The sequence below is a fragment of the Protopterus annectens genome, chromosome 2.part2 (assembly GCF_019279795.1).
Source record: "Protopterus annectens isolate FY-2018-M chromosome 2.part2, PAN1.0, whole genome shotgun sequence".
Lineage (NCBI taxonomy): Eukaryota > Metazoa > Chordata > Ceratodontiformes > Protopteridae > Protopterus > Protopterus annectens.
This window is the reverse complement of record NC_056730.1, coordinates 141,877,310-141,904,879: the sequence shown is the minus strand read 5'-3', so window position 1 is coordinate 141,904,879 and position 27,570 is coordinate 141,877,310. Positions and strand designations below refer to the sequence as shown.

The following is a 27,570-nucleotide window of genomic DNA, read 5'->3' as shown; positions in this document are numbered from 1 at the left end:
CCTAAAAGGGAAGGCATCTAATCAATACTAGCAAAAAACTACGATCACTCATAAAATCATCCAAGGCCAACTTTGAGAGAAAAATCGCTAATGACACAAAAGACAATCCTAAGGCCTTCTTTAGCTATGTTAGAAACCTGGGTGGAAACTCCCAGATATGCTCAGAATTAGTCCAAAATGATAAAAAAATCACTGAACCCACAGACATTGCCAACATACTGGCAGACAGGTTCAGTGCAAATTTCTCCCCTCCCTCCCCAAAGGAGAAATATCTATCCCACCAGAGTCTAGCCTCCCAAACATCTCAGATGCCCAGGTGAGAGCTGCTCTCTCTAAAGCAAAAAACACAGCATCAATGGGACCGGACGGTGTCCCCGGCTGTGTGCTACACGAACTCAATGAGGAACTAAACCCACACATAAGGCTGCTGTTTAATCTTAGCCTTACTACAGGATACGTACCCAAAGAATGGCGTATGGCAACTGTGGTCCCACTCCACAAAGGCGGTGCTTCTACGGACCCTGGAAATTACCGCCCCATAAGCTTGACGAGCCTTGTCTGCAAAGCTATGGAGAGGATCATAATGGAACTCATAAATAAAGACATTGGGGACCTACAGACACTGGATCCTACCCAATTTGGCTTTGTCAAGGGCAGATCCTGCCTCTTGAACTTAGTCGACTTTTTCGAAACAGTCACTAAGGCCATTGATGAGGGTAAGGCAGTTCACACAGCCTACCTTGACCTAGCAAAAGCGTTCGACACAATACCCCACTCGGGCATCATAGAAAAGCTCACCAGCTTAGATGTAAACCCATATGTCACAAGATGGGTTGCAAACTGGCTCAAGGACAGAACGCACAGGGTTAGAGTTGCTGGTGCCATATCAGACTCTAAGCCGGTCACGAGCGGTGTCCCACAGGGCTCAGTCCTGGGCCCCCTCTTATTTTTCTGAAGTGCAGGCAAACATAGGGGGATTGTGGCTGACAAAATTTGCAGATGACTGCAAACTGGGCACCATAATTGACACTCCATCAGACGCAGACCTCCTCCAGAGAGGTCTCATAGAAATGGATAACTGGTGCCAGAGCCATGTCCTTAAGCTAAATGCCAAAAAATGTATAGTCATACCCTTTGGGAAAAACAAGGTAACCCCTAATTACCACATAGGTGGTAATCCATTAAACACGGAAGAAGTTATCAGGGACCTGGGGACCCAAGTTGACAGTAACCTCTCTTTTGACACTCACATTGCCAAAGTGGTTAGGAAGACCTTCTACATTGCCCACCTGATCATGAAGGGATTCACATCCAGATCAGGAGAGGTCATTGTACCCCTGTACTCTTCACTTATCAGACCAATGATTGAGTACAACGCCCCATGTACCTTACCAGACACCTGCAGCAGTTGGAAAGACCCCAAAAGTTCCTCACCAAAAGGATAAAGGGGCTCAAACATATGTCATATGATGCCCGACTGGAAAAACTCAAGCTCTATTCAGTCGCATACCGTCTGCTCAGAGGTGATCTGTGCCTGACATACAAGGCCATGTCCAACCCGGAATTAATGGACATGCTCCACCTCAAAAAATCCAAATCCACCAGAGCCACGAGAGCAAGAGACTTAAACCTCAACACGGATATAAATAGGACGTGCTGGAGGGACAGATTCATCACCCAGAGACTCCCTACACTATGGAACAGAATCCCAGTCCATGTGAGGCAGAGCCCCTCACTGACTCTGTTCAAGAGAAATCTTGACGAGTGGATGGGAGATCGTAGGTTTACCCCGGGAATCATCTCTGTGTCACTGCTGGACAGAGACACAGCAAACTAATGGGTATAGTATTCTCATCCTAAGGGGTGGTGAAAGCCACACACACTCTGGCTAGGCTTATAAATGTCCTAGGGCAGATAGCCTAGTATGAACCTATGAACCTATGATTAAAAATATTTAGCTGTTTGTATCTTACTATTGATAGCCATAATCAAGAGCTTCCAGCTCCTCAATTTCTGCATTCTCTTTTATTTAGTTTCTATGGATTGTCCATGGGTCTATATTATAAAGTCGAACACTTACCTTATCGAATACCTAAACGTCAACCTGTTGTCATCGAACCGCATAAACACCAAACGCCCTAAACTGCGAAATTCAAAAAGTCGAACTGTCATACTTGTCCCACCCCACCGCCGGCTACATACTACCTACACAAACAAACTAAATAAACCACATACATACACTAACCAAAACCCTACTTCTAACCCTAAACTAAACCCTACTTCTAACCCTACACTAAATCTTACATATACCACCATGTATGCACTTAACCCGCACCCTAACCCTAAGGTCCGTAACTATCGCACACTTACCTTGCGGAGCTATAACGCAGAAGGCCAACCATGACGATTCAACGTTTCCGCTTTTGCTCTTCTGGTCGTTCGATGGTTTCGCAGTTCGATGATGACGGGGTCACCATTTAGGTATTTGATAAGGTAAGTGTTCGAATTTACAATATAGACCCCTTGTCCATAGCTACTATAACCTAATTTTTTTTAATCCATACACCTAAATAATTCATTTATGTATTGCTAAAACAATTCCATGTAGCCTTCGTAGAAGATTTGAAACTGTCTCAGTTTTCCACAACACTTAAATGTTCTTTTCTGGGTAGATCAAGTACAAAATATCATCTGCAGTTTAAAGCTACATTTTTTTGATTACCATATCAGTTATGTCATTGAATCTGTTAGTATTTTTTTTTTTTTTTTTTTTTAATTCCACTGAATGTAAAACAAATGAAGGAGAATGAAAACATCCCTGCCTGGGTCCTCTGTTCAAACATAGCTTGAGTGAGAAAAACCCACCCACCTGAATTCTTCTGACTCTTCATATATCATCAAATATGAAAGAAAGGAACTGGATAGTGTTGCTTAAGAACAAACTGTTGATTGCGAAACAAAGCTTTCAGGTAAAAAAAACCTTAATCAGTGTTATACCTGAAAGCTTTGGTTCACAATAAACAGTTTGATGTTCTTCGCGTTTCACTGTTACAGTCATTACATTTGGGTAATCTGCTTGCAGGTTGCCCTCAGTTGGCCTGATTAACAAGTCTTGGGTCCTGTGTCAGTTGCTGTCCCTTCCTCCATTACGTCAAGTTGTCAGGGGTATAAAACATACAACTGACGTGCTTACATCAGTCTTTCTTGCCGTGCGGTGCCCGAAGCAGAAGCAGTTCGCAAGTGTCGGTCAGCTGACTCCTGAAATTTTCGTTTGAGTTTCAGAAGCAAAGTCTTCAACTTAAAGCTAAGTACCCCATTGGGGAAACTTTTTCTTGCCCTTTACCGATGTCAGTAAAAGTTAATAATTGCATTGCTTGTGGAAAGCAAATACCTCAAAGATTTTCATTCGTACTGTATTCCTTGCCTAGGTCCTGACCACGACGTACCTTGCTGTTGGTTTTGTGCTTATTTAATCAGCGCACTATCTGTCATAGATATATTTTTGCCTCTAATTATTTCTGTTCTCTGTTTAATTATCCAGAAATGTCATCGGTTAGCCATCCGACTACCGGGATTCTGAAAAAATGCAAAGATAAAGACAGAGACAGGCCGTCGAGGTCCAAAACTGCCAATGATGCTTCTAAGCCAGTCACCAGTTCGCTGGTACTCACATGCTTTCACAGCCCCTGATATCTGCTACTACTGATTCACAGGCCTCTACTGAGACCCATTCGGAGTCCGGTATGCAGCGAGATACGTCAACTATGGAACCCGTGGATGTCTCTACCTTGGATGGGTCCTGAGCCGCTGTGCAGGCACCGGCTTCTGAGGGTGTATTTATGCCTACAGACTTGCATATTAAAACGACTCCTTCATTACTAAGGCCTAAATCTCAATCCATGTCTAAAAAAACCACGCCTAGGCCACATGTTCAGGCCCCTGTGCCTAAAAAACAAATGAAAAAAATGGCTGAAGATCTAATAACTCTAATCGGGGGTAGTCACCCCCCCCCCCCCAAAAGGCCTAGGGCTGAGCTTGATTATGAATCTTCTGATCAGGATTCTATTTCTTCTGACTCTTCTGATGACCTGAATTTGTCCATACCTACTTATGAGGATTCTGATGCAGAGGATTCTATTCCCTCTGCTTCCCCTCCTGAGGATTTTTCTTTTGGGGAAACTTTACATATTTTAAGGGAGCATTTCCACTGGGAAAGCCAGGAATTTTCTGATTCAAAAAAGAGGCTTAGGGATTTCCTTCTTCTACCACAGCATAGGCCTTTGGCTATACATCCTGTGCTAGACAGTGTTGATGTGTTCTCAGAATCCGGTTTGGCCCCTGATTCCCTGCCTCCTGCTCCTAGTAAACCTGACAGATACTACAGGGGTCCTGAGTCCCACAAGTTCCTTTTCAAAAATCCTGTTGCAGATCCAGAGACTATTTCTCAGGGGCCCAAGGGCATTAAGGCTTCTACTGCTAAAAATCCTACCCCTTCTGATAGAGACTCCAGGGCGCTGGATAGATGGGGTAAAAAGGTTTATACTTCTGCAACCTTGGCAATCGGAGATTTAAACTGCCAATATCATATGTTAAAATATCAGCAACATGTTATTGGGCTGCTTAAACAGAAAATTATGTTGATTCCTGACTGTGTGGAAAATAAAGATTTACAGGACTTAATGCATTCTGCTGAACAAGTTGGAAAACATACTTTGCAATGTGGTTTTGATTCTTTAGAAGCCTCTTGTAGGGCTGCTGTTACTGGGTCTGTGCTTAGAAGGCATGCTTGGCTTAAGGAACAAACTTTTCCTGATCATGTTAAAGCTAAATTGTTGAAAGCTCCTTTAAATCAGGACCGCCTGTTTGGCAGCAAGGCTGAAGTTCTTAAAAAGATGGAAGATAAAGCGAAATCTATGCAAACTGTTAAAGATTTTTTTACAAGTGCAACCTCCTAGATTTAGTAGGCAGTGGCCTACTAAAAACTGGTCCTTTCCAGTCCCTTCCAGGTCCTCTCAAGCCACACCCAGACACAGCAAAGCCCCCAGATTTCAGTCCCAGGGGACTTTCAGAACTAAGCAGTTGGGGGGGGGGGCTCCACTTCCAAATCTGGAAATAACAACACCCCCCCCCATGGTAAACAGTCTCAATGACTTCCTTTTAAAATTCCCAAGCACTTATCTTTTGACCGCTCCTTTGGGGGGAAAGATTGCTCTTCGTGCAAAGAACTGGGAAGTCATAACCCAGGGCAAATGGGTTTTAAATATAGTGTCCCAGGGATACAAATTTCATTTCCACATGTTGCCAACACCAAATTGGTGGCCAGACCTGCCCCCAAATCAGTGGGCAGAGGCTCAAAAACAAGTACTGTCCCTCTTAATCATGGGGGCTATTCAACTGGTGCCAGAAGAGGAAAAGGAACAAGGTTTCTACTCCAGACTTTTCCTGGTACCCAGAAAAGACAAAACATGGTGTCCAATCTTGGACCCGTCTACTCGAAACACCTTTCTGGAGATTCCAAAATTCAAGATGCTGACTCTTCACCAATTACTTCCTATGCTAGGTAAAGACGCCTGGTTGGCAACACTAGATTTAAAAGAAGCATACCTGCACATACCAATCAGGGAATCTTGCAGAAGATGTCTACTCTTCAAAGCAGTCTACACGCATTATCAGTTCTCTGCGCTGCCCTTTGACATGTCTACTGCACCCAGGGTATTCACAAAGTGCCTGGCTCCAGTTATTGCATTTTGCAGGCAAAGAAGTATTCAAATATACCCATACCTGGACAATTGTCTAATTCAGGCAGAAAACCAGGGTATACTTTTAAATCATCTGGCGTTTGTAAAAAGGGTTCTAACTTGTCTGGGGTACACCATAAATGAAAAGAAATCATAACTGGTACCTTGTCAACAAATTACATTCCTGGGTGCAAGCTTGAATACAACTGCCCAGATGGCTTACCTCATGCCAAAAAAGCAAATTCATTTGGTAACCTATTACAAACAAGTGGCCACAAAAACCCTGCTATCTGCAAGACAAATACTGCAAGCCTTGGGGTTCATGGCCTCCTGCATTCATCTAATTCCATATGCAAGACTGCATATGAGGAAACTACAGTGGTATCTAATAAGTCTATGGAGTCAGCATTCTCACAGCCTGGAAACAGTGATTCCTGTCATACCTTGGCTACACCTGGAGTTCCTCTGGTGGGCAGAGGCCTGCCACCAAAACAAGGGACTACCATTCACACTACCCTCTGCAGCCCAAACCCTAACTACAGATGCATCAGACTATGCATGGGGGACTCACTTGGCAGGTAAGTGCATTCAGGGCAAATGGAACCCAAAGCAAATGCACCTACATATCAATCAAAAAGAAATGTTAGCTGTACAGAATGCTCTGACAGCCTTCAAGGACTACATTCTTCCAGGACAACTAATGGTAAAGACGGACAACACCACGGTTATGTGGTACATAAACAAGCAGAGGAGTACACATTCCTACCCCTTCTGAAGATTAGCCATGGCATTGTGGAACACAGCCTTGAGCTACCAAGTGCACCTAAAAGCTCAATTCCTGCCAGGAAAATTGAATACACTGGCAGACGGACTAAGCAGAAACCTCATGGACCCACACGAGTGGAAACTGGAACCAAGGATTTTCAACAAGTTGACAAGCGAATGGGGGAGCCCAGACCTAGATCTATTTGCCTCCCCCCGGAACTACACAAGAACTCCCTGCAAACAAGCCTGGAAAGTGGATGCTCTGTCCTTAGCTGGAAAAACCTATCAGTCTACGCCTTCCCCCACTGCCTCTGCTCCCCAAAGTTCTACTAAAAGTCAAACCGGACAAACCAAGGATAATCTTTATTGCTCCAGACTGGCCACGCCAACACTGGTAGCCCCTCCTGCGCAGTGTGTCGCAGTTATCTCCATGGCACCTGCCTCAGACTCCTTTCCTGCTGTCTTAACAGGAAAACCAAATTCTGCACCCTCATCTTCCAACATTGAACCTTGCAGCCTGGCTAATCACTTAAATTCACCCCTATCATCCCTCAGCAAACCTGTGATTGTCATCTTACAGGCAAGGAGACCTAGTACTAGAAAATCTTATGCTGAAAAATGGAAAAGATTCTGTGCCTGGAACCAATCTAAAGGGATGAGCACAGCAGCTCCCAATTTACCTCAGATTTTGCAATACTTAACTGAGATGCTTCACAAGGGCCTGTCCTTTTCTTCCATTAAAATCCACGCCTCAACCATTTCAGCTCATTATAACACAGACCCTCCCCTCTTCTCTCATCCTCTGCTCAAGCAGTACCTCAGAGGGGCCAAAAACTTGAGACCACCCAGAAGACCTCCAACCCCTGCCTGGGACCTTAACTTTGTATTGGAGAAACTCACTGTACCTCCTTTCGAGCCAGCTGCTACTGCAGACTTAAAATTTCTTTCTTGGAAAGCAGCTTTCCTTTTAGCAATCACTTCAGCTAGAAGGATATCTGAATTACAGGCTCTTATGGCAGTGGAGCCTTTCATCATCTTTCATGCAGACAGGGTGTCACTCAGGACCAATCCATCCTTCATGCCCAAGGTGGTATCCAGTGTGGCTCTTAATCAGTCCATTCATTTGCCAACCTTCTTTCCCAAACCACAGAACAAAGGGGAATTGATTCTGCATTCCTAGGATGTGCACAGACAACTTAGATTCTATTTGGACAGGACTAAACTTCAAAGAAAATCGGAACAACTGCTGGTAGCATTTGCTGCAGGGGCAGAGGGGAAGGCTATTTCAAAACAAACCATTTCTAAATGGCTAAGCCATTGCATTCATTTCTGCTATAAGCTCCATGGAAAACCTATCGCCCAGAGGATCAGATCTCACTCCACCAGGGCTGCATCTACTTCTGCAACCTTTCTCAGAGGTGTTCTACCAGGGGCATTCTAGAAGCTGCTACCTGGAGTTCTGTGCATACTTTCACCAAGCATTATCATTTGCCACTTTTCTCTAAATCCAGAGCTGGCTTTGCCACTGCTGTCTTGCTGGGCCTTATTGCTGGCCCTAATGCTATATAAACTCCTCCTCCCAACCATAACTTTGGGAATCTACCCAAATGTAATGACTGCAACAGTGAAACACAAAGAACATAGTACAGTTGTGTACACTTACCATAAATGTAGATGTTAGAGTGTATTCACTGTTGCAGTCCTGGTTACCCTCCCTCTGGCCCCCTAACTTCTTCTGGCTATACCTCTACTTTTCTTTTATATGCTTAAAAGCCTTTTTGGTGTATTTGCTTTTTGTTGGAGGTATACCTTTGTGTTTTTATGTTTATTTGCTCCCCATTGGGGGGGCACGTGACATCTGGGGCAAGAAAAACTGATGTAATGACTTCGGCTGCATGTTTTATACATACCCCTGATGACCTGACGTCATGTAAGAAGGGACAGCAACCGATGCAGGACCCAAGACTTTGTTAATCAGGCTGACTGAGGGCAACCTGCAAGCAGATTACCCAAATGTAATGACTGCAACAGTGAATACACTCAAACATCTACATTTATGGTAAGTGTACACAACTGTACTTTCTTAGCAGCGATGTCCAGTTCCTTACTTTCATATTTGAGCTTCAACACGTGGATTGTGATTTTATTCTATATTTTGTTTTTTCTGTGAATCTTCATATATCCTCCTAATTAACTTTATCATTGTATTCGGAAACACTGTTCCTTACATGGTGTAAGCACAATGTCCTGTGCGGATTGCCTCAAAGCCCGGTCTCTGCACTCTGTTTCTTACAGACTGCAGAGAGGAGTTTTAAGGCATACAACGAATCCTGGGATCCATTCTGATGGATGTTTTGCATATCTTCAAAATGAGCAGCACTGGAACTACTAGATCTAAGGACTTAAACTTTGCCTGATACTTAAATATGATATATGAGAGGGACAGGTCCGTAAATTATAGAATCTCCATACTCTGGAATAGGCTTCCTGTCCATGTGAAACAGAACCCTACCCTAACCCTGTTCAAATGCAGCTTGGACCAGTGGATGGGAAATCAGAAATTCGCCATTGGTCTCTGTATAGAGGCAGCCATTAAATCATGCCCTAACTAACATGCACACCTTAAAGTAACCACTAAGGCACAATAACTCATGAAATACATTTGGTTTGCATGACTAGGCTTATAAAAGCCCCAATGATCATTTAACCAAGCATACCCCTGTGAACCTACCTGCCCTACTTGTAAAATTCCAGACAAATCCAATGAGTGCTTTCTGTAAATCAAGACCAGTCACAACAGCAGTGTTTTCTTAAACTCTGCTTCTTTAGACCATCATTGTTCTCTTGACATTGTCAAATGATTGCCTCCCCACCACAATACCACATTGAGCCATACCTATCAATTTTGACAATACCTTTCCAATCTCTGAGCTATTGTAGCTATAAATGCTGTATAATCATGATATAAAATTTAAACAAGTCTATATGAAACTAGGGTTTAATGGTCTTTACCCTCTTTAGGTAATACAACCACCACAGCTTTCATCCAAGATGCTGGAATCCCCCCTTTTTAAAATATAATTACGTAAAACCTTCCAGATATTTCTCACTTTCATTCCTCCAGTCTTCCATAGTAACTTTGTTCCTGAAGACTTTCTTATTAATTGATAATACATCACCATTTTTTTTCATCTCTTCCTATTTGAGCTATTAATTGTTGACCTTCATCTTACTCTAAGCTTGGCATAATTAAGTCTTCCATAAATATTTCCACTTGGGTTCCATTGGTTTAGTCAAGAGTGAGTTTGGTCAATGTCTGTATAATCGACTGCATTTTGTTGATTATATAAATAGTCGACAAGTGTGCTAGATCAACAATCCCTTGGTAGGGGAATGTTCCATTTCCCTGGGGATTGTGCAGTCTCTGAGTTGGTATATATAATTAGCAGGGGGTAGAGTGAGGCTTGCCCCCCCCTGCAAAAAACATAAAGTTGCATGTGCTAAGTTCTTCTCAGTGCACATGTACTAAAACGTCAATGTTTCTTTTTTTGACATAGAGTAGTTTCAAGATGTGGAAGTTAAATTTTCCATTTGTACATTTTCTTGATTTCACTATATGCAAGTGTTCATATACATTTTTATGTCTCACACCTCTGTAGGATCTCTGATTAATTTCTTGTCCAAGCTCCTTAAGTTTGGTGGCAACACTTTTTCTACTTTTTGTTGCCTGTGTAGCTGTGCTTAAAGTGTTTCAGCTCTGGAGTTTCCATCAGAAATACTTGCTTAAATCCAGCCTTTCTAAATTCATGCATATTATTCAAATACTTCCTTATTTTCCCTTCAGCACTCTGCAGTTACTAGACTTCCTATTCTGTGAGATTCCTTTTCTGCAGTAGCTTAACCTTTGTCAACTCCTATAAGTAATTCCCATTACTTCTTTCCTTATGTCTTTCTCTCTTACTTCTACCATGTTTTTAAACTCATTTTATCCCACCCACTACCTTTCCCTTCTGAAGAAAACTTTCTTCAGTTATAAAACTCAAAGCATTTCCACTCCCACTCCTTCTTAGCAGGTAAGTAAGAAAGTCCCAGTATCTCTTTTGTTTCATTTTACCCTGCATCTTTTTATTAGTGCAGGATCTGAAATATAGACTGTCACTGAATGTGTCTCAAAATTTTCAATTAAAATACATATGCTTCTGAGAAATATAATGTATACTTTGTGCCGCGGTGGTACAGCAATAGCGTTTTTGCCTCACAGCAAGAGGTTCTCCTGTTAGATTCTCGGTTGGAGTGCCTTCTGTGTGGAGTCTGCATGTCCTCCCCATGGTTGAGTGGCCTCCGAAAGACATGCGTGAATGGGCGTGCCTTCGCTGAAGGTTGGGCATCGGGCTGGCAACTCGGCACCATAAAAAAATCGACTGCCAATCATTAGCGGACCGGAGTTCCCCTAACCTGGAAAAGCCGAAAAGACAAACAACTTTGTGCAGACAAATTTTACCTTGGGGAGTAAACTGTAAATTTTGCTAAGAATTCTTGCTACTGAATTCACATCTTCTCTACCCAATACTCTCATATACTTCAGAAATCTAATCTGTTTTGTAATATTTCCCTTCTAAGACCCCCTGATACGGCCTTCCTATTGTAAATCAGGTAACTGTCCCCATTCATAATTGATATTCCCTGGTGAAAGTGTATTATTTCTCCAAAATTTGCTTAAGCACTACAATAATAGTTTTAGATAGGATATAAATATATGCCAGAATAGCCCTCCTCCTCCCTTGCCAGTAATCCCTTACCAACACAAATCTACTGTTATTGTCTTTATTTACTTTTCTGTCACTATTGGAGCCCCTCTAGCAGTCAGTATTATTACTTCCATTTAGCTTTGTCCCCAAAATTTTGCCGACTACCCACCCAAAAATCCTTTTAGTCAAATTTACATGCTCATTTCTATCCACATGTCTCCTGTAACATTGCTATTTGTACCCTGCACTTAATGTAATTCAGTGCTCTTTCCTTTTTAGTCCATACTTGTAATGGTGTTTATGTTTACAGAGCAGCCATTATGCTAAAAAGCTATTGCACTCATCTGATGTACATGACAGTTCTTTTAAATGTATTTTCCCAACTTTTTGTTTATATGTGCACATTGTTTATCAGGCTGACTTTTTATGTAGTTGCTTCATGTCATCCCTTTTTAAACTCATGTTGTGTTTTTCATGAATTTTGCTTCATTAAAAGCATTAAAATGGGTTTTTAGAACCCTTATCCCCTTTTAACCTCAACAAACGCACAAAACCATACATTATCAAAAAAACAGTTTACCCCTTCCGATATTTGCAGCTGCCTCAAATCAACAGCTGTTCCCAGAGGAATTTCCTGTTCTAGAGATATGTTACCCATGTTAAAGAATGTGGTTCTCCAACTTATTGATTGCTGTCTGTTCTTTTCTCATCTTAATATCCCTCCCAGATATGAAAATCAGCTTGAATCGTATTTGTAAGTACTACATTTCAGATTTAAGAAAAAGTACACCGGCTACCTTTTCATAAATAAATGAAATTGTGCACCCTTATATTGAATGCATTAAAGTGCTAAGGCTGCAATTACCAGCATGGTTATTTTACTTCACACAGTTTCAAACTTCATTTACCCTTCGCTGAACTGCTTACTGCTGTACCTGTAAATGTTGATTACAGTATATGCTGTACATTTCACTCTGCACACACTGTTCAGACATCTTGCAATTAATTCCTTGCCCCTCTTGCAGACTGCTCATCTCCAAGTAAAAGCAATTGGTAATAAAAAAAAACTGGTAGTAATTTTGCAAATGCATAAAAGAACCTTTGCCGACTTCACTCAGAATACTCTGTTCAGATCTTTCATGATTTAGCACTACTGCAGTAATGGGGAATAGGACAAGAAAGATTGCTGAAATTATAACAGATGAAACCCTAAATGCACTTTATAATGTAAGACCGGTAGAGTTCCAAAACCTTTATTCCAGTAGATAGACTTGAGTAGAGAGAAGCCTTATTCAGAAGTACAAGTAAACACTGACCATGGTTCACTACAGAACAGGTAAAATAAAGTGAGTAAAATAGGAGCAATTTGTTCTAGATCTGTAAAAGTCATCAACAATTCATTATGCTTATGTTTTTAGATGACCATTTTGTGTTGAAATAACCTTTTTCTTTTTTTCTTAAGGGTATTATGTTTGGAGTTAAACAAAGACCGAGATGTACAGAGAATCCACGGAGGTGGTGTCAATTCTCTTGATATTGAACCTGTTGAAAGAAGATAGTAAGTAAAACTAGTACCTCCGTGAATATGATATTAGAATATGTAAAAAGAATGATTACACATCAATAAAAAAATCTTAGATATGCAAAAAAGTAAATTTATATAACTTTACAAAGGATATAACTTAAGTTTCACAAATGTCTTTTGTCTTTCAGCATGTTGTCAGGTGGAGCAGATGGTGTCATTGTCATCTATGACCTTGAAAATAACAGCAATAAGACACCATATACTTGCAGGGCACTTTGCACAGTGGGCAGGTGGGTACATTAGAATATGTTGAGCTTAGCAGCCACATTCTTAATTTCTGCCTTGCAGCATTTACCAAGTAATTATGAGTAGAGCAGGAATGTTATTTGCTTGGAGCCCTGAGCCAGGTGCATTACGTTTCTGTTTGTTCCTGCAAATGAACTATAAACAATGTATTGCTGTTGTAGCTGACTTCTTATCAGAATATTTTTACTGCTGACAATGGTTTGCATAGTTCTAGAGCTAAAATAAAGGATTTTTAGATAAAATATGGGTGAAAGTACAGGAGCAATGCTCCTAAAAAAAATACTTGGTGTCAAATTATGTAGTCCATTATTTGCTGTGTCCTACAAGTTTGTTAAAGCAGAGTGCTTTATTTATTCATTAATTTATAACTGACCCCAAGCATACCACAAAATAAGTTACAGTATTACAGAAGAAATCATTAAAACATTATATTCATGGATTCATTTCCTCCTTTATTTTCTTCAGGGTCATGATATGCCATATAATATATCCCAGTACTTGGGATGAAGGAAGAGCTCTAAGCTTGGTAGTCCTGTCAGGGAACATACATTTACTCTATCAGTCACCCATTACATGCGTGCCTACGTAAAAATGTTTCCCTTTACAGAGTTTAATATTTGCTTAGTAAAGTTTCTGAGCTCACCTTATCCAGTTCTTTTTGCTTACTTCCTTTTACAGGAAGCAGATGTTCATCGTGTTTCACTGTTGCAGTCATTACTCTTGGGTTATCCTGCTGGCAGGCTACCCTCAGTCAGCCAGAATTCCAAAGTCTAGGTCCGGCATCGGTTGCTGTCGCCTCTTCCCTGACGTCAGTGCGCCAGGGGTATAAAAGATGCAGCCGACGTCATTTTCTTCAGTCTTTCTTGCCTCGTATTCACTGTTGCAGTCATTATTCTGAATCTAAGAAAAGGCTCAGAGACTTTCTGATACTTCCTCAGCACAGAGCCCTTGCTATAGTTCTGTATGCTAATCTCTTCTCCAGTTTAATCATAAAGCTCAGTCTGTCACAAGGCAGTTAAATTTGACTTATGTGCGGAATGGAGTAGGGCATTATTAAATAGCTAAAGATGTATCCTAGCTTGAAGTAACTTGCAAAATCTACTGACCCATTCTATACTTTCTCCATTAGAATCTTGTATGGCAACCTCTGTCCATCTACCTACAGTTCTTAGTGCTGTAATGCCCTGCAAAGGGGTATATGCTTATCTAATTATTTGAGGCTAGCATTGTTAAGAAGTAGTAATTGGTCTGAGAATGGCCTCTTCTGTAATCAACATTCACTATTGCAAAGTGTTTTACCGCATGATATTTGAGTTTAAACAATGAGGCATATATTCATATGTTGGGACAGCACCTTGTTTGCAACAGGACATGATTAGGTTGTCCCTGTTAAGTAAGGGCACTTCTATTTAAATAAATGCATTACTTGAATTTCCTTAAGTATTCCCTCCACATATATAATGTATTGATCAACATGCTAATGTACTGTCCCTGCCTCTACAAATGTACATTGTAGTATCTGAACTTTTTATCATGTAGTCTGTGTATTTTTTTTTTTTTCCTCCCTGGCCTTCCACTGAAAGTGGGTCATTTCCATTTGAGTGTCTGGGTTACCAAAATATGAATAAAATAGAACATACATACACTTACCAAAGTGATGCAGAAATAGTAAGTTTTCATAGACAGACCTATATCAAGTCTTGTTATACAATTCCTATGTGAAGAAGGCAGATATTTTTTTTCTCTAACCAGCTTCATGCAGACTTGCATTCTGGATTGGTTAAACAACTACAAAACCTGTGTCTGTGTTTTGGGTGTTAATAAGGATAAAGGAAGCCCATTCCACTGCTATGCCCCCTGTGGTTTATAGTTGCCTACCTTTTGAAGATTTGGAAGAATGTTGCATCTACTACTGTGGTCCTTTTTATAGAATGGGTGTTGGTCTCAGTATAGTAGATCTGTGAGTTTTGGGATTGTATAGAAGATTGGAGAGCTGTGGGTCATTTCTACAGTAAGAGATTGGGGGGAGCACTAGTTGAGAAATCACCTAGGAAAAAAAATTTTTTTAGGAGTATAGATCTAGTGGAGGAGAAGGTCACTTTTATGATGCCATGATGGAAAGAGACAGGAATACATAGGAGCAGCTTCATGTTGTACAAATGGATAGTCTGGCTAATCACATGGTCAGAACAGTGCAGAACGGGTCTGAGGAACTCTGTAGATCTTAAGATAAGTGGCACATACAGTAGCATTCTGAGAGGTGATGCCTGTTCATGGAATGATTAAGAATAGCTGGTTCCATGGTGTAATGGTTAGCACTCTGGTCTCTGAATCCAGCGATCTTTGTTCAAATGTCAGTGGAACCTGTTGTGTTTCCACTTCTGCCTGGAATCCATTTCTCAGGAGTTCATGTGAAAATAGATGGTCTGTGGCTTACCAGTTTCGCTGATGACTGCAAACTGGTTGTAATCATTAAAACCCAAAATGATGGGAGGCACAGTGGTGCAGCGGTGGCATTATCACCTCACAGCAAGAGGTTCTCCGGTTCGATTCCGAACTGGAGTGCCTTCCGTGTGGAGTTTGCATGTCCTCTCTGTGTTCGTGTGGGTTTCCTCCCACATTATAAAGACTTGTCTGGAGTGTTTCTCCACAGGCCTCTGCTGAAAGTTGGCTTTATTCCAAGTCGGACTTTCCCGGTTAACAAATGTTAAATAAATAAAAATAAATAAATGTCACCGTACTACAAAAAGACACAAACAAATGATTGCTGCCAAACCCACGGACCCGAACTTGATGTGAAAAATGTACTATCATCCCCTTTGGTAAAGGTGAACTCCCAGCAAACTACAACATTAACAATACCCTCTAAGTTCAAACCCAGTGGTGAGAGACTTGAGAAGCCAGGTTGATAGCAGCCTTAACTTCGATCATCATGTGCCTACAGTGGTGAGGAAGGCCTTCTACATTGCCCATATCATAAGTAAGGGAATAGCATCCAGAACGAAGGCGGTTATAACTCCTCTGTACTCCTCCCTCATCACACCAATAATAAAGTACAGTGTTGCATTCTGTATGTACCTCACTAGACACATACAGCAGCTGGGGAGACCTTAGAGGTTTCTCACCAAGAAAATTCATGGTCTTCATCACTTGACCTACACAGACAGATTGAAGACACTGTCACTATAGTCTGTATCATCCAGACTGCTTAGAGTACTCTGTGTCATATAGACTGCTTAGAGGAGACTTGTGCCTGGCCTACAGAGCAGTCTCTGACTCTGCCTTAATGGAAATGTTGCACATCTCGCAAATATGGGACAAGACTAACTTGCTCTAGAGACGTTAACCTAGCCTGCAACATAAACAGGACTTGCTAGAGAGACAGATATGTCTCCCAGAGGCTGCCACTCCTCTGGAACAAACTCCCAATTCAAGTTGAACAAAGCTCCTCAATGACCCTAATTAAGCACAACATGGACAATTGAACGGGAATCTGTAAATTCACCCCGAGGGTTTCAACTGTTTACCTCTTAGATAGGGGCAGTTGGTGCTGATAATAAATTCATATGCTAATACAGGCTATTTCTCTCAATCTGTGAGGGAAACAAGGATAAAACATAGCTAGGGTTGTAAAGGCCCTAGGGCCAATAGCCGAGTAACCTCCTAAGATGATAGGGTGTTTAACCTCATTGTTTCAACCAGTGGTTAAGCATTTGTTTCAGAGATCATGTCTTCAGCTTCACTGGTGACTAGGGATTCTCTTTGGAGTACCATAGGCCAAAACTGTTGTGACAGTTTGCTTCTTTCTGAGAGGACAGCCATTGTTTTATAGCACACCTTCTGTAGATTTTTCCAAATTTCATTTTTTATGCATTTTAATAGGTGGAATGGGACAGCAGGGGAAGTTATTTGAACAGCCTTCTGGAAGTGAAGTAGCTCAGATGACAAATCTAGTGTGAATGGCTGTGTTCAGCAAAGGCTGAATGAGATTAATGTTTGCTGAAACGGAAGAGACTACAGCAAAAACATCAGAAGTTCCCTGGATCTACTGAGTTCCTGTGTGTTAACCATGGGTCAGTTTGTAGTTTGAATTTAGATATGACTATTAAATGCTTTCTGAAAGGCTTCTGAATGAAGCTGCATCATAAATGCATTCATACATCCATTTTTTGTGATATAATGTGTTTCTGTTGGCATTGGTTGCTGTGAATTTCAAATTCGAGATTTGTGAGATTTGCATTAGCTGGTTTGATTTACCCAGTCTGTATAAAGTGGTAGTTTTTGCAGCCTTGTCAGAAACAAGAAGTGGTGGGAACTTTTGAAGACAAAAGTATTCAGTGTGCACTAAATGTGTCTAACTATTTTTTATAGTTTTCATTTTTCAACATTTAAGCTAACCAAACAGAATAGAAAATAGCAGTAAGGCATTCACTGTCCTTTCCTCTCAAAGCATTAGGTCATTTTAAGGAAGAAAGCTGTAATAATTGTGAGAAGATTAGAAGAAGATCAGTGAAAAACAGAAGAAGACAAAAAACTCGCTTTTTGTTATAAAAAGGATGAGATTACGGGGGGCAAGACAGTTAAAAAGTGGATGGTAATGTGCACCATTGTCAGTAATATTTGCAAAAATGTTTTTGAATTTGTGGATTTCAGTGAGAAAAGGAGATGTTCATCGTATTACCCTGCTGCAGTCATCACACTTGGATTATCCTGTCGTCAGGCGGTCCCGCAGTCGGCCGGATTTCCAAAGTCTTGGCCCGACGTCGGTTGCTGTCGCCTCATCCTTGACGTCAGTGCGCCAGGGGTACATATATAGCAACCGACGCCATTTTCTCCAGTCTTTCTTGCCGCGTGGTGCCCGAAGCAGAAGCAGTTCGCAAGTGCCGGTCGGCCGACTCCTGAGATTTTCGAATTCGAGTTTCAGACCGAAGTCTTCTATAAAGCTAAGTACCCCGTTGGGGAAACTTTTCTTGCCTCAGTCCGATGTCAGAAAAAGTTAACAATTGTATTTCTTGTGCGAAGCAAATACCTCATAAGGATTTTCATTCTTATTGTATATCCTGCCTAGGCCCTGATCACGACGTCACTTCTTGTCTTTTTTGTGCTAGATTTAATAAACGTACTATTAAAAGACGATTTGATTTCGCACGAAACTTTTTTGGCAGAAAAGTTAATTATAACATGCCGTCGGAGCTACCGACTACCGGCGTGCACAAAAAGCGCAGGGAAAAGGATCGACAGCCCAGGCCTAAGCCCGATTCCGAGGCCTCTGTTGATCCGGTCTCCGGTTCTCCGGTTATCAGTGAGGCTCCGATGCAGCCTCTGACTACCGCAGTTGAGGAACCCGAGACCGCTACGGATATTTTGACGGAATGTACTAGGCCGACGCAGCCTTTTACTTTAAGCCCTACCGACGACTTACCTTCCAAGGACGCCGGTACTTCTGAAACACCTTCACCTTCTGAAGGCGTTTTCAGACTGACTCTTACAGTCAAAACATTTTCAAAATCGAAGACTCCTTCCAAATCGAAAAAGGCTTCACTTCAGTCTCCTGTTCAAGGCACTATGCCTAAGAAAAAGATGCTCAAGATGGCTGAAGATCTGATTTCTCTCATCAGGGGTTCCCAGCCTCCTCCTGACAAAAGGCCCAGACAAGAGGAAGAATCTGCTTCCTCTGAACAACTGTCCATTTCTTCGGATTCCTCTGAAGACCAAGACTATTCCTTCTCTCCTTATGAAGATTCTGATGCTGAGGACTCTATTCCCTCAGCTTCCCCTCCAGAAGATTACTCTTTTGGGGAAACTTTACACACTATGAGGGAACATTTCCACTGGGAAGGTCAGGATTACTCTGATTCCAAGAAAAGGCTCAGAGAGTTTCTTTTACTCCCCCAACACAGACCTCTAGCCATCCCTCCTGTTTTGGACATTGTGGATGATGTTTATTTAGAATCCAGTTTCAACCCTGACTCTCTGTCTCCTGCCCCGGCCAAGCCTGACAGATATTATAGAGTACCTGATTCCCATAAATTCCTTTACAAAAGCCCAGTAGCTGACCCAGAGACTATCTCCCAGGGTCCCAAGGGGGCTAAGGCTTCCATGGCTAAAAATCCAGTACCTTCTGAAAGGGATTCAAGAGCACTAGACAGATGGGAGAAAAAGGTTTACACCTTAGCCACTTTAGCTATGAGAGCTCTAAACTGTCAATTTCATATGCTTAAGTATCAGCAATTTCTGATCTCTCAGTTAAAACAAAAGATAACAACCCTTCCTCAACAATCTGAATTGAAAGAAGTACGGGATTTGTTGCATGCCACAGAGCAGGTGGGCAAACATACCTTACAATGTGGGTTTGACTCTTTGGAGGCCTCCTGCAGAACAGCTGTCAATGGATCAGTTATACGTAGGCATGCCTGGTTAAAGGAACAAAGTCTGCCTGAACATGTTAAAGCAAAACTACTAGATGCTCCCTTGCAGCAGGATGTTCTTTTTGGTGTTAAAGCAGAGGAAGTTTTAAAGAAAATGGAAGATAAGGCAAAATCAATGCAGACAGTCAAAGATTGCCTACAGGTACAACCCCCTCGCTTCAGCCGAAACCGGCCAACCAAAAATTGGTCCTTTCCAGCCACTGACAGGCCTCAGAGGGGTAAATACAGGCGCCCAAGGAGCAGAGGACAACCACAAGCTCAGTATAAACCTCACCAATGGACCACTCCAACCCATAAGGGAGGAGAAGACAGGTCTCAAGCCACCAGAAGACAAACTCAATGACTTGCACCTCAGCTGGCCAAACAAAGCTCTTTTGTCAGCCCCCCTGGGGGGGGGAACTAGCATTATTTGTAGACAACTGGCACATGGTCACAAAGGACAAATCGGTCCTAGACATAATTTTACGAGGATACAGATTCCATTTTCACACCTTATCAATAAAAAGAGGAATGCCAAACCTGCCATAAAATCAAAGGGCAGAGGCTCAAAAACAAATTTCAGCTCTCATGGTCATGAGAGCCATTCAAAGGGTACCAACTCAAGAGCAAGGCCAAGGATTTTACTCAAGACTCTTCCTAGTACCCTTGAAAGAAAATGCTTGGGAGACCAATTCTGGATCTTTCAATTCAAAACACTTACAAGTTCCCAAATTCAAGATGCTAACACTACAGCAGCTACTTCCCATGTTGGGCAAGGAAGCATGGCTGGTAACGTTGGACCTCAAGGAGGCATACCTGCATGTCCCTATCAGACAAAGTTGCAGAAGATACCTCCGTTTCATTGCAGGCTCAACCCATTATCAGTTCTCTGCACTGCCCTTTGGCTTATCTACTGCACCCAGAGTATTCACAAAATGCCTGGCCCCAGTGATTGCATACTGCAGACAAAGAGGAATACAAATATATCCATACCTGGACAACTGCCTTATCCAAGCAGAAGGAAAAGACATTCTCATACAACATCTGGCTTTTGTGAAGCATCTACTAAATTGTCTGGGGTACATAGTAAACGAAAAGAAGTCAAAACTAGTACCCTCACAAAAAATGACATTCCTGGGTGCCAGCTTGGACACAACGGCCCAGAAGGCTTATCTTACACTAGACAAGCAATTACAACTGACTCAATATTTCAAGACAATGGCAACAAAGACCCAATTAACTGCAAGAAAAATTCTGCAGGCTTTGGGCTTCATGGCATCTTGCATTCTGATAATACCATTTGCAAAACTGCATATAAGGAAATTACAATGGTACCTAAAAAGCGTATGGTCTCAACACAGCCACAGCTTGGACACAGTGATATCTCTCCTGCCCTGCCTTCAACAGGAATTTCTATGGTGGGCACAGGCATGTCACCTCAACAAGGGTCAGCCTTTCACCTTGCCCCCACCCAGGCAAACTATCACAACAGATGCTTCAGACTATGCCTGGGGGACTCGCATGGCAGGGCAATGCATTCAAGGCCTATGGACTGCAGAACAAAGAAAACTGCACATAAACCAAAAAGAGATGCTAGCTGTACAGAAAGCTCTGACAGCCTTCAAGGATCTACTACAGCCTGGACAACTGGCAATAAAGATGGACAACACCACAGTAATGTGGTACATAAACAAACAAGGGGGCACACATTCCTATCCTCTTTGCAGGCAAGCAATAATCTTATGGAACACAGCTCTGACCTACCAAGTCCAGTTACAAGCTCACTTCCTGCCAGGACAGAAAAACACATTGGCAGACGACCTAAGCAGAAACATCAAAGATCCCCACGAGTGGAAACTAGACCCTCAAATATTTGCAATGATAACTCAAAGATGAGGCCTACCAAATATAGACCTGTTTGCCAGTCCTCAAAACTACCAGCTGACAAAATTTTGCACAAGGACATTCCACCAACAAGCTTGGAAAGTGGATGCTCTGTCCTTCAGTTGGAAAAACCTGACAGCATATGCCTTTCCTCCATTGCCTCTTCTCACAAAGGTTCTTTTGAAGGTCAAAAAGGAGAAACCTCGAATGATTCTCATAGCCCCAGACTGGCCACGCCAGCACTGGTACCCACTATTGAAGAATATGGCTCACAGCCCACCATGGATATTGCCTCAAATACCTCATTTGCTCACTCAGCAAGACAAGCAGATTCTGCACAGCCAGATCAAAACCTTAAACCTGGCTGCATGGCAAATCAATTAAGCAGCCAACCAGCCCCTCTTTCACAAGCAGTACTAGATGTTATTCTAGAAGCCAGGAGGCCAAGCACCAGGAAGGCTTACTCGGACAAATGGAAAAGGTTTTCTGCTTGGAACCAAGCTAAAGGCCAAGACACAGCTCAGCCTCATATGCCTCACATTTTGCAGTATTTAGCCGAGATGCTGCATAAAGGTCTTTCCTTCTCCTCAATTAAAATCCATGCTTCAGCTATTTCAGCTCACTACAACACGAATCCACCTTTATTTTCAAATCCACTCCTAAGGCAGTTCCTCAGAGGGGCAAAAAACATTAGACCTTGTAGAAGAGCTACTACACCAACATGGGACCTCAACTTTGTGCTGGAAAAACTAACATTACCTCCCTTTGAACCAGCTTTTTCTGCAGACCTTCAGTTCCTATCTTGGAAGACTGCCCTGCTCCTGGCAATAACTTCTGCTAGGAGAGTTTCAGAATTACAGGCACTTATGGCAGTGGAACCTTTCCTCATTTTTCATCAAGACAAGAGTTTCTCTACGAACTAATCCTTCCTTCATGCCTAAGGTGGTTTCCAGCGTAGCTTTAAATCAAACCATCCATCTACCCACTTTCTTCCCCAATCCACAGAACAAAGGTGAGAAACTCCTACATTCCTTGGACATTCACAGGCAGCTTCGATATTACTTGGATAAAACTAAGGCTTTCAGAAAGACTGACCAGCTCTTTGTTTCCTATGCTACAGCTTCTCAAGGGAGGGCCATTTCCAAGCAAACCATTTCTAAATGGATAGGCCATTGCATACGTTTCTGCTATACCCATCATGGGAAACCAGTTCCTCCTACCATTAGATCCCACTCTACCAGGGCAACAGCTACCTCTACGGCCTTTCTCAGAGGGGTTCCTACCAAGGAAATTTTAGAAGCTGCAACTTGGAGTTCTATACACACCTTCACCAAACACTACCACTTACCTCTTTATTCTAAGTCCGGGGCAGGCTTCGCCACTGCAGTTCTGCAGGGACTCATTGCCTCCTCTAACCCTCTATAATGCCTCCACCCTACCTTAGCTTTGGGACTCAACCCAAGTGTGATGACTGCAGCAGGGTAACACGATGAACATAGTACAATTTTGTACCTACCATAAATGTAGATGTTTGAGTGTTCACCCTGCTGCAGTCCAGGTTACCCTCCCTCCAACTCCTCTGATCTATTGGCTAAATCTCTACTATGCCTTACTGATGTATTTGCTTATAGCTGAAGGGGTTTTTGTGTCTGTACAGTGTTCTCACTTTTTGGTACTGATTTGGATCACCTTTTTTGGGGGCACCTGACATCTGGGGCAAGAAAAACTGAAGAAAATGGCATCGGTTGCTATATATGTACCCCTGGCGCACTGACGTCATGGACAAGGTGACCGCAACCGACGTCGGACCAAGACTTTGGAAATCCGGCCAACTGCGGGACCGCCTGACGACAGGATAACCCAAGTGTGATGACTGCAGCAGGGTGAACACTCGAACATCTACATTTATGGTAGGTACAAAACTGTACTTTTTTGTGGCTCATACTAAAGACTGAGAGAAATGGCAGTACAAGTCCACACAGTAGATGTATGCTGATAAAAAGACAGACTGCATGTCTGAGGGTTGCTGTCTTATCACTGACAAAATATTTCCTTAACTGTTGCACTGCTGTTCCAAAAGAGTTCTCCATACTGACAGACAGTGTGGACTGGACAGCCTCCGCTTGGAGAAGAACTGCAGACTGCCAGATCTTGCCAGAGTTCTGAGTTACGAGGGATTCTAACTTTTTACAAGAGCTCTGTGATTGATAAAAGTGATGATGTTCATTGTGTTTCATTGTTGCAGTCATTACACTTGGGTTATCCTGCTGGCAGGCGACCCGCAGTCGGGGGTTATCCTGCTGGCAGGCGACCAGCAGTCGGCCCTTGTTCCAAAGTCTTGGTCCGGCGTCGGTTGCTGTCGCCTCTTCCCTGATATCAGTGCACCAGGGGTATAAAAGTTGCAACCAACGCCATTTTCTTCAGACTTTCTTGCCGCGTGGTGCCCGAAGCAAAAGCAGTTTGCAACTGCCGGTCGGCCGACTCCTGAGATTTTCAAAATTGAGTTTTAGAACCGAAGTCTTCAATAAAGCTAAGTACCCCGTTGGGTTCTTGCTCCAGACCGATGTCAGTAAAAGTTAATAATTGTATTTCTTGTGGTAAGCAAATACCTCATAAGAACTTTCACTCTTACTGTATTCCTTGCCTAGGCCCTGACAACGACGTTACTAGTTGTCGGTTTTGTGCTAGATTCAATAAACTAACTATTAAACGTCGGTTTGATTTTGCTTTACATTATTTTGGCTAAAGGTTTAATTACATAATGCGGTCAGAACAACAGACGACCAGAATTTATAAAAAATGCAAAGACAAAGAAAAGGACAGGCATCCGAGGTCCAAAACCAATGACGAAGCCCCTTCTAGGCCAGTCACCGGTTCGCCAGTTCTCAGTGAGGCGTTTTCGCAGCCCCTGACACCCGCTACCTCAGAGCCACAGGCCATAACCGACAGCCACGTGGAGACACCGAGGCCTGTGGAAAGTCAAGTTATTGGGCCTACGGAAACTATACCTTCAGATGGGTCTGGGGCTGCTGAGCAGGCATCGGCTTCTGAGGGTGTTTTCAGACCTTCACAGCTTACAATTAAGCCCACTACAGCAGCAAAGGCAAAGTCAAAAACACCATTAAAGACAAGGAAACAAGTACAGCATTCTGCAGAACAGTCATCCATGCCAAAGAAACAGATGCTTAAAATGGCCGAAGACCTAATTACTTTAATCAGGGGTTCCCATCCCCCTCCTGACAAAAGGCCTAGGCAAGACACTGAATATGACTCCTCTGACCAGGTTTCCATTTCCTCTGATTCCTCTTCTGATCAGGGATATTCTCTCCCTCCCTATGAGGACTCTGATGCAGAAGAGTCCATACCTTCAGCCTCTCCGCCTGAGGATTATTCTTTTGGGGAAACCCTGCACACCATGAGAGAGCATTTCCATTGGGAGAGCCAGGATTATTCTGAATCCAAGAAAAGGCTCAGAGACTTCCTTTTAGTGCCTCAGCACAGGCCCCTGGCTTTCCCCACTGTGCTTGATATTGTTGATGATGATTTTTCTGAATCCAGTCTGTCTCCTGATTCTTTACCTCCTGCACCAGTCGAGCCAGACTGGTACTACAGAATCCCCGACTCTTATACATTTCTTTACAAAAACCCCGCTGCAGACCCAGAAACAATTTCCCAGGGTTCTAAAGGGGTTAAGGCTTCCACAGCTAAAAATCCTGTCCCCCTCTGATAGGGATTCCAGAGCTCTGGACAGATGGGGGAAAAAAGTTTACACTTCTGCTACTTTAGCTTTAAGAGCTTTAAGCTGTCAGTTTCACATGCTTAAATACCAACAGTACCTCATGTCATTGTTGAAGGAGAAAATGGTTTCAAATACAGAAGGTCCTGACAGTAAGGAAATGCAGAATTTATTGCATGCAGTTGAACAAGTGGGAAAGCATACTCTGCAATGTGGTTTTGATTCATTAGAGGCTTCTTGTAGAGCCGCAGTTACAGGCTCTGTTATTCAAAGGCATGCTTGGTTGAAAGAACAAAGTTTACCTGACCATGTTAAAGTAAAATTATTGGATGCTCCATTACAGCATGATACTTTGTTTGGTGTTAAGGTAGAAGAGGTGTTCAAGAAAATGGAGGATAAAGGTAGAAGAGGTGTTAAAGAAAATGGAGGATAAAGTAAAGTCAATGCAGACAGTGAAAGATTTCTTACAGGTTCAACCACCTAGATTTCGCAGAAACTGGCCTTCAAAAAATAGGTCCTTTCCAGTGTCAGACAGGCCACAAAGAGGCAGGTACAGATGCCCAAGAGGCAGATCTCAGCCCCAAGGCTCCTACAGACCTAAACAATGGAGTGCTTCAGCCCCCAAAGGAGGGGAAGACAAATCACAACCTTATAGGAAACAGTCCCAATGACTTCCCTCTGCAAATGCCAAGCACTTACCTCTTGACAGCACCCCTAGGGAGAAAGCTAGCACTTTTCTCAAAAAAATTGGCACATGATCACCCAGGACCAATGGGTGCTGAATATTGTTTCTCAGGGTTACAGGTTCCACTTCCACACGCTTCCAAAACCAAAAGGTATGCCAGACCTGCCACAAAACCAATGGGCAGAGGCACAAAAACAGATTGCTGCTCTTATGGACATGGGAGCTATTCAAAAAGTTCCACAGCAAGGACAGGGATTTTACTCAAGACTTTTCTTAGTACCCAGAAAGGACAAAGCCTGGAGACCAATACTGGACCTGTCAATCCTAAATACTTTCCTGGATGTTCCAAAATTCAAAATGTTAACACTACAGCAACTTCTGCCCATGCTGGGCAAGAAGGCTTGGCTAGTTACTTTGGACCTCAAGGAGGCATGTCCCAATCAGACAATCTTGCAGAGAATACCTCAGATTCTCATAGCAGGCTCGATGCATTACCAATTCTCTGCACTGCCCTTTGGCTTATCTACTGCGCCCAGGGTCTAAACAAAATGCCTGGCACCAGTAATTGCATTTTACAGCCAAAAAAGAATTCAAATATATCCCTACTGGTACGACTGCCTTATTCAAGCAGAGAGCAAGGACATTCTTGTAAAGCATCTGGCGTTTGTAAAAAGATTGTTAATTTGCTTAGGGTACACAGTAAACGAAAAGATATCAAAACTAGTGCCCTCCCAAGAGATAATATTCCTGGCTGCAAGCTTAAATACAACTGCCCAGATGGCTTATCTCATGCCAGACAAACAAAGGCAACTGACTCATTACTTTCAAATGATGGCAGCAAAACCCCAGCTCCCTGCAAGAAAAATTCTACAGGCCCTGGGCTTCATGGCATCCTGCATTCTACTAATTCCATATGCAAAACTGCATATGAGGAAACTACAATGGTATCTAAAAAGTGTTTGGACTCATTGTCACAGCCTAGAGACCATCATAACTTTAATTCCCTGCCTACAGCAGGAGTTTCGATGGTGGGCCCAGGCCTGTCACCACAACAAGGGACAGCCTTTCAATTTGCCCACAGCCAGGCAGACAATAACAACAGATGCATCAGATTATGCCTGGGGGGCACATATGGCAGGAAAATGTATTCAGGGCACGTGGACCATGGAACAAATGCATCTTCACATCAATCAAAAAGAGATGCTAGCTGTACAGAATGCCCTGACAGCTTTCAAGGACCTAATACATCCAGGACAACTATTAATAAATACGGACAATACCACAGTTATGTGGTACATAAGCAAGGGGGCACACATGCCTCTGCCATTTCAGCTCATTACAGAGATTATTTTTATTTTGAAGGAGACTGCTTTGTAGTGTGACCTCACCAGTGAGGATGTGACACTGCTGGGGAGGGGGGGGGGTGTCAGCACTCTCCTATATTGGTGACTACCATGTCCATTATGTTTGAACATCTGCCAGGTATAAGCTATCTAGTCAAGGGTATTTGTGTTAAAGTTCAGAAATTATTGTGTCTGCAAGTATGAGGCAGTGTATGTTTTCCATTCTATAGAGGGGTAGTTAAAGTTTCCCATGAAGAGGGTATTTGGTTTAATGGCGAGTGTCTCCATTAGGTGTAGGTACAAGCTATGATATTCTAGGGGCATAGAGGGTGACCTGTAGCTTACTAGGATATGGTGTGGGACTTTGACTATGGTGATTTGCACATGGAAATTTCTTCCTGTTAACCACCATTGAGACTCCCCCACCTTTTGT

General features: G+C 42.6%; 1 protein-coding gene across 1 annotated transcript in view; it reads left to right on the top strand.

The window, feature by feature from the left end:
- Positions 1 to 27,570, top strand: part of ERCC8 (ERCC excision repair 8, CSA ubiquitin ligase complex subunit) — a 747,007-nt gene that overhangs the window by 78,012 nt on the left and 641,425 nt on the right. Inside the window, exons 2-3 of the mRNA XM_044063815.1 lie at positions 12,714 to 12,809; positions 12,965 to 13,066. Of these exons, the coding sequence (XP_043919750.1) occupies positions 12,714 to 12,809; positions 12,965 to 13,066 (198 nt within the window). The remainder of the gene's footprint in view (positions 1 to 12,713; positions 12,810 to 12,964; positions 13,067 to 27,570) is intronic.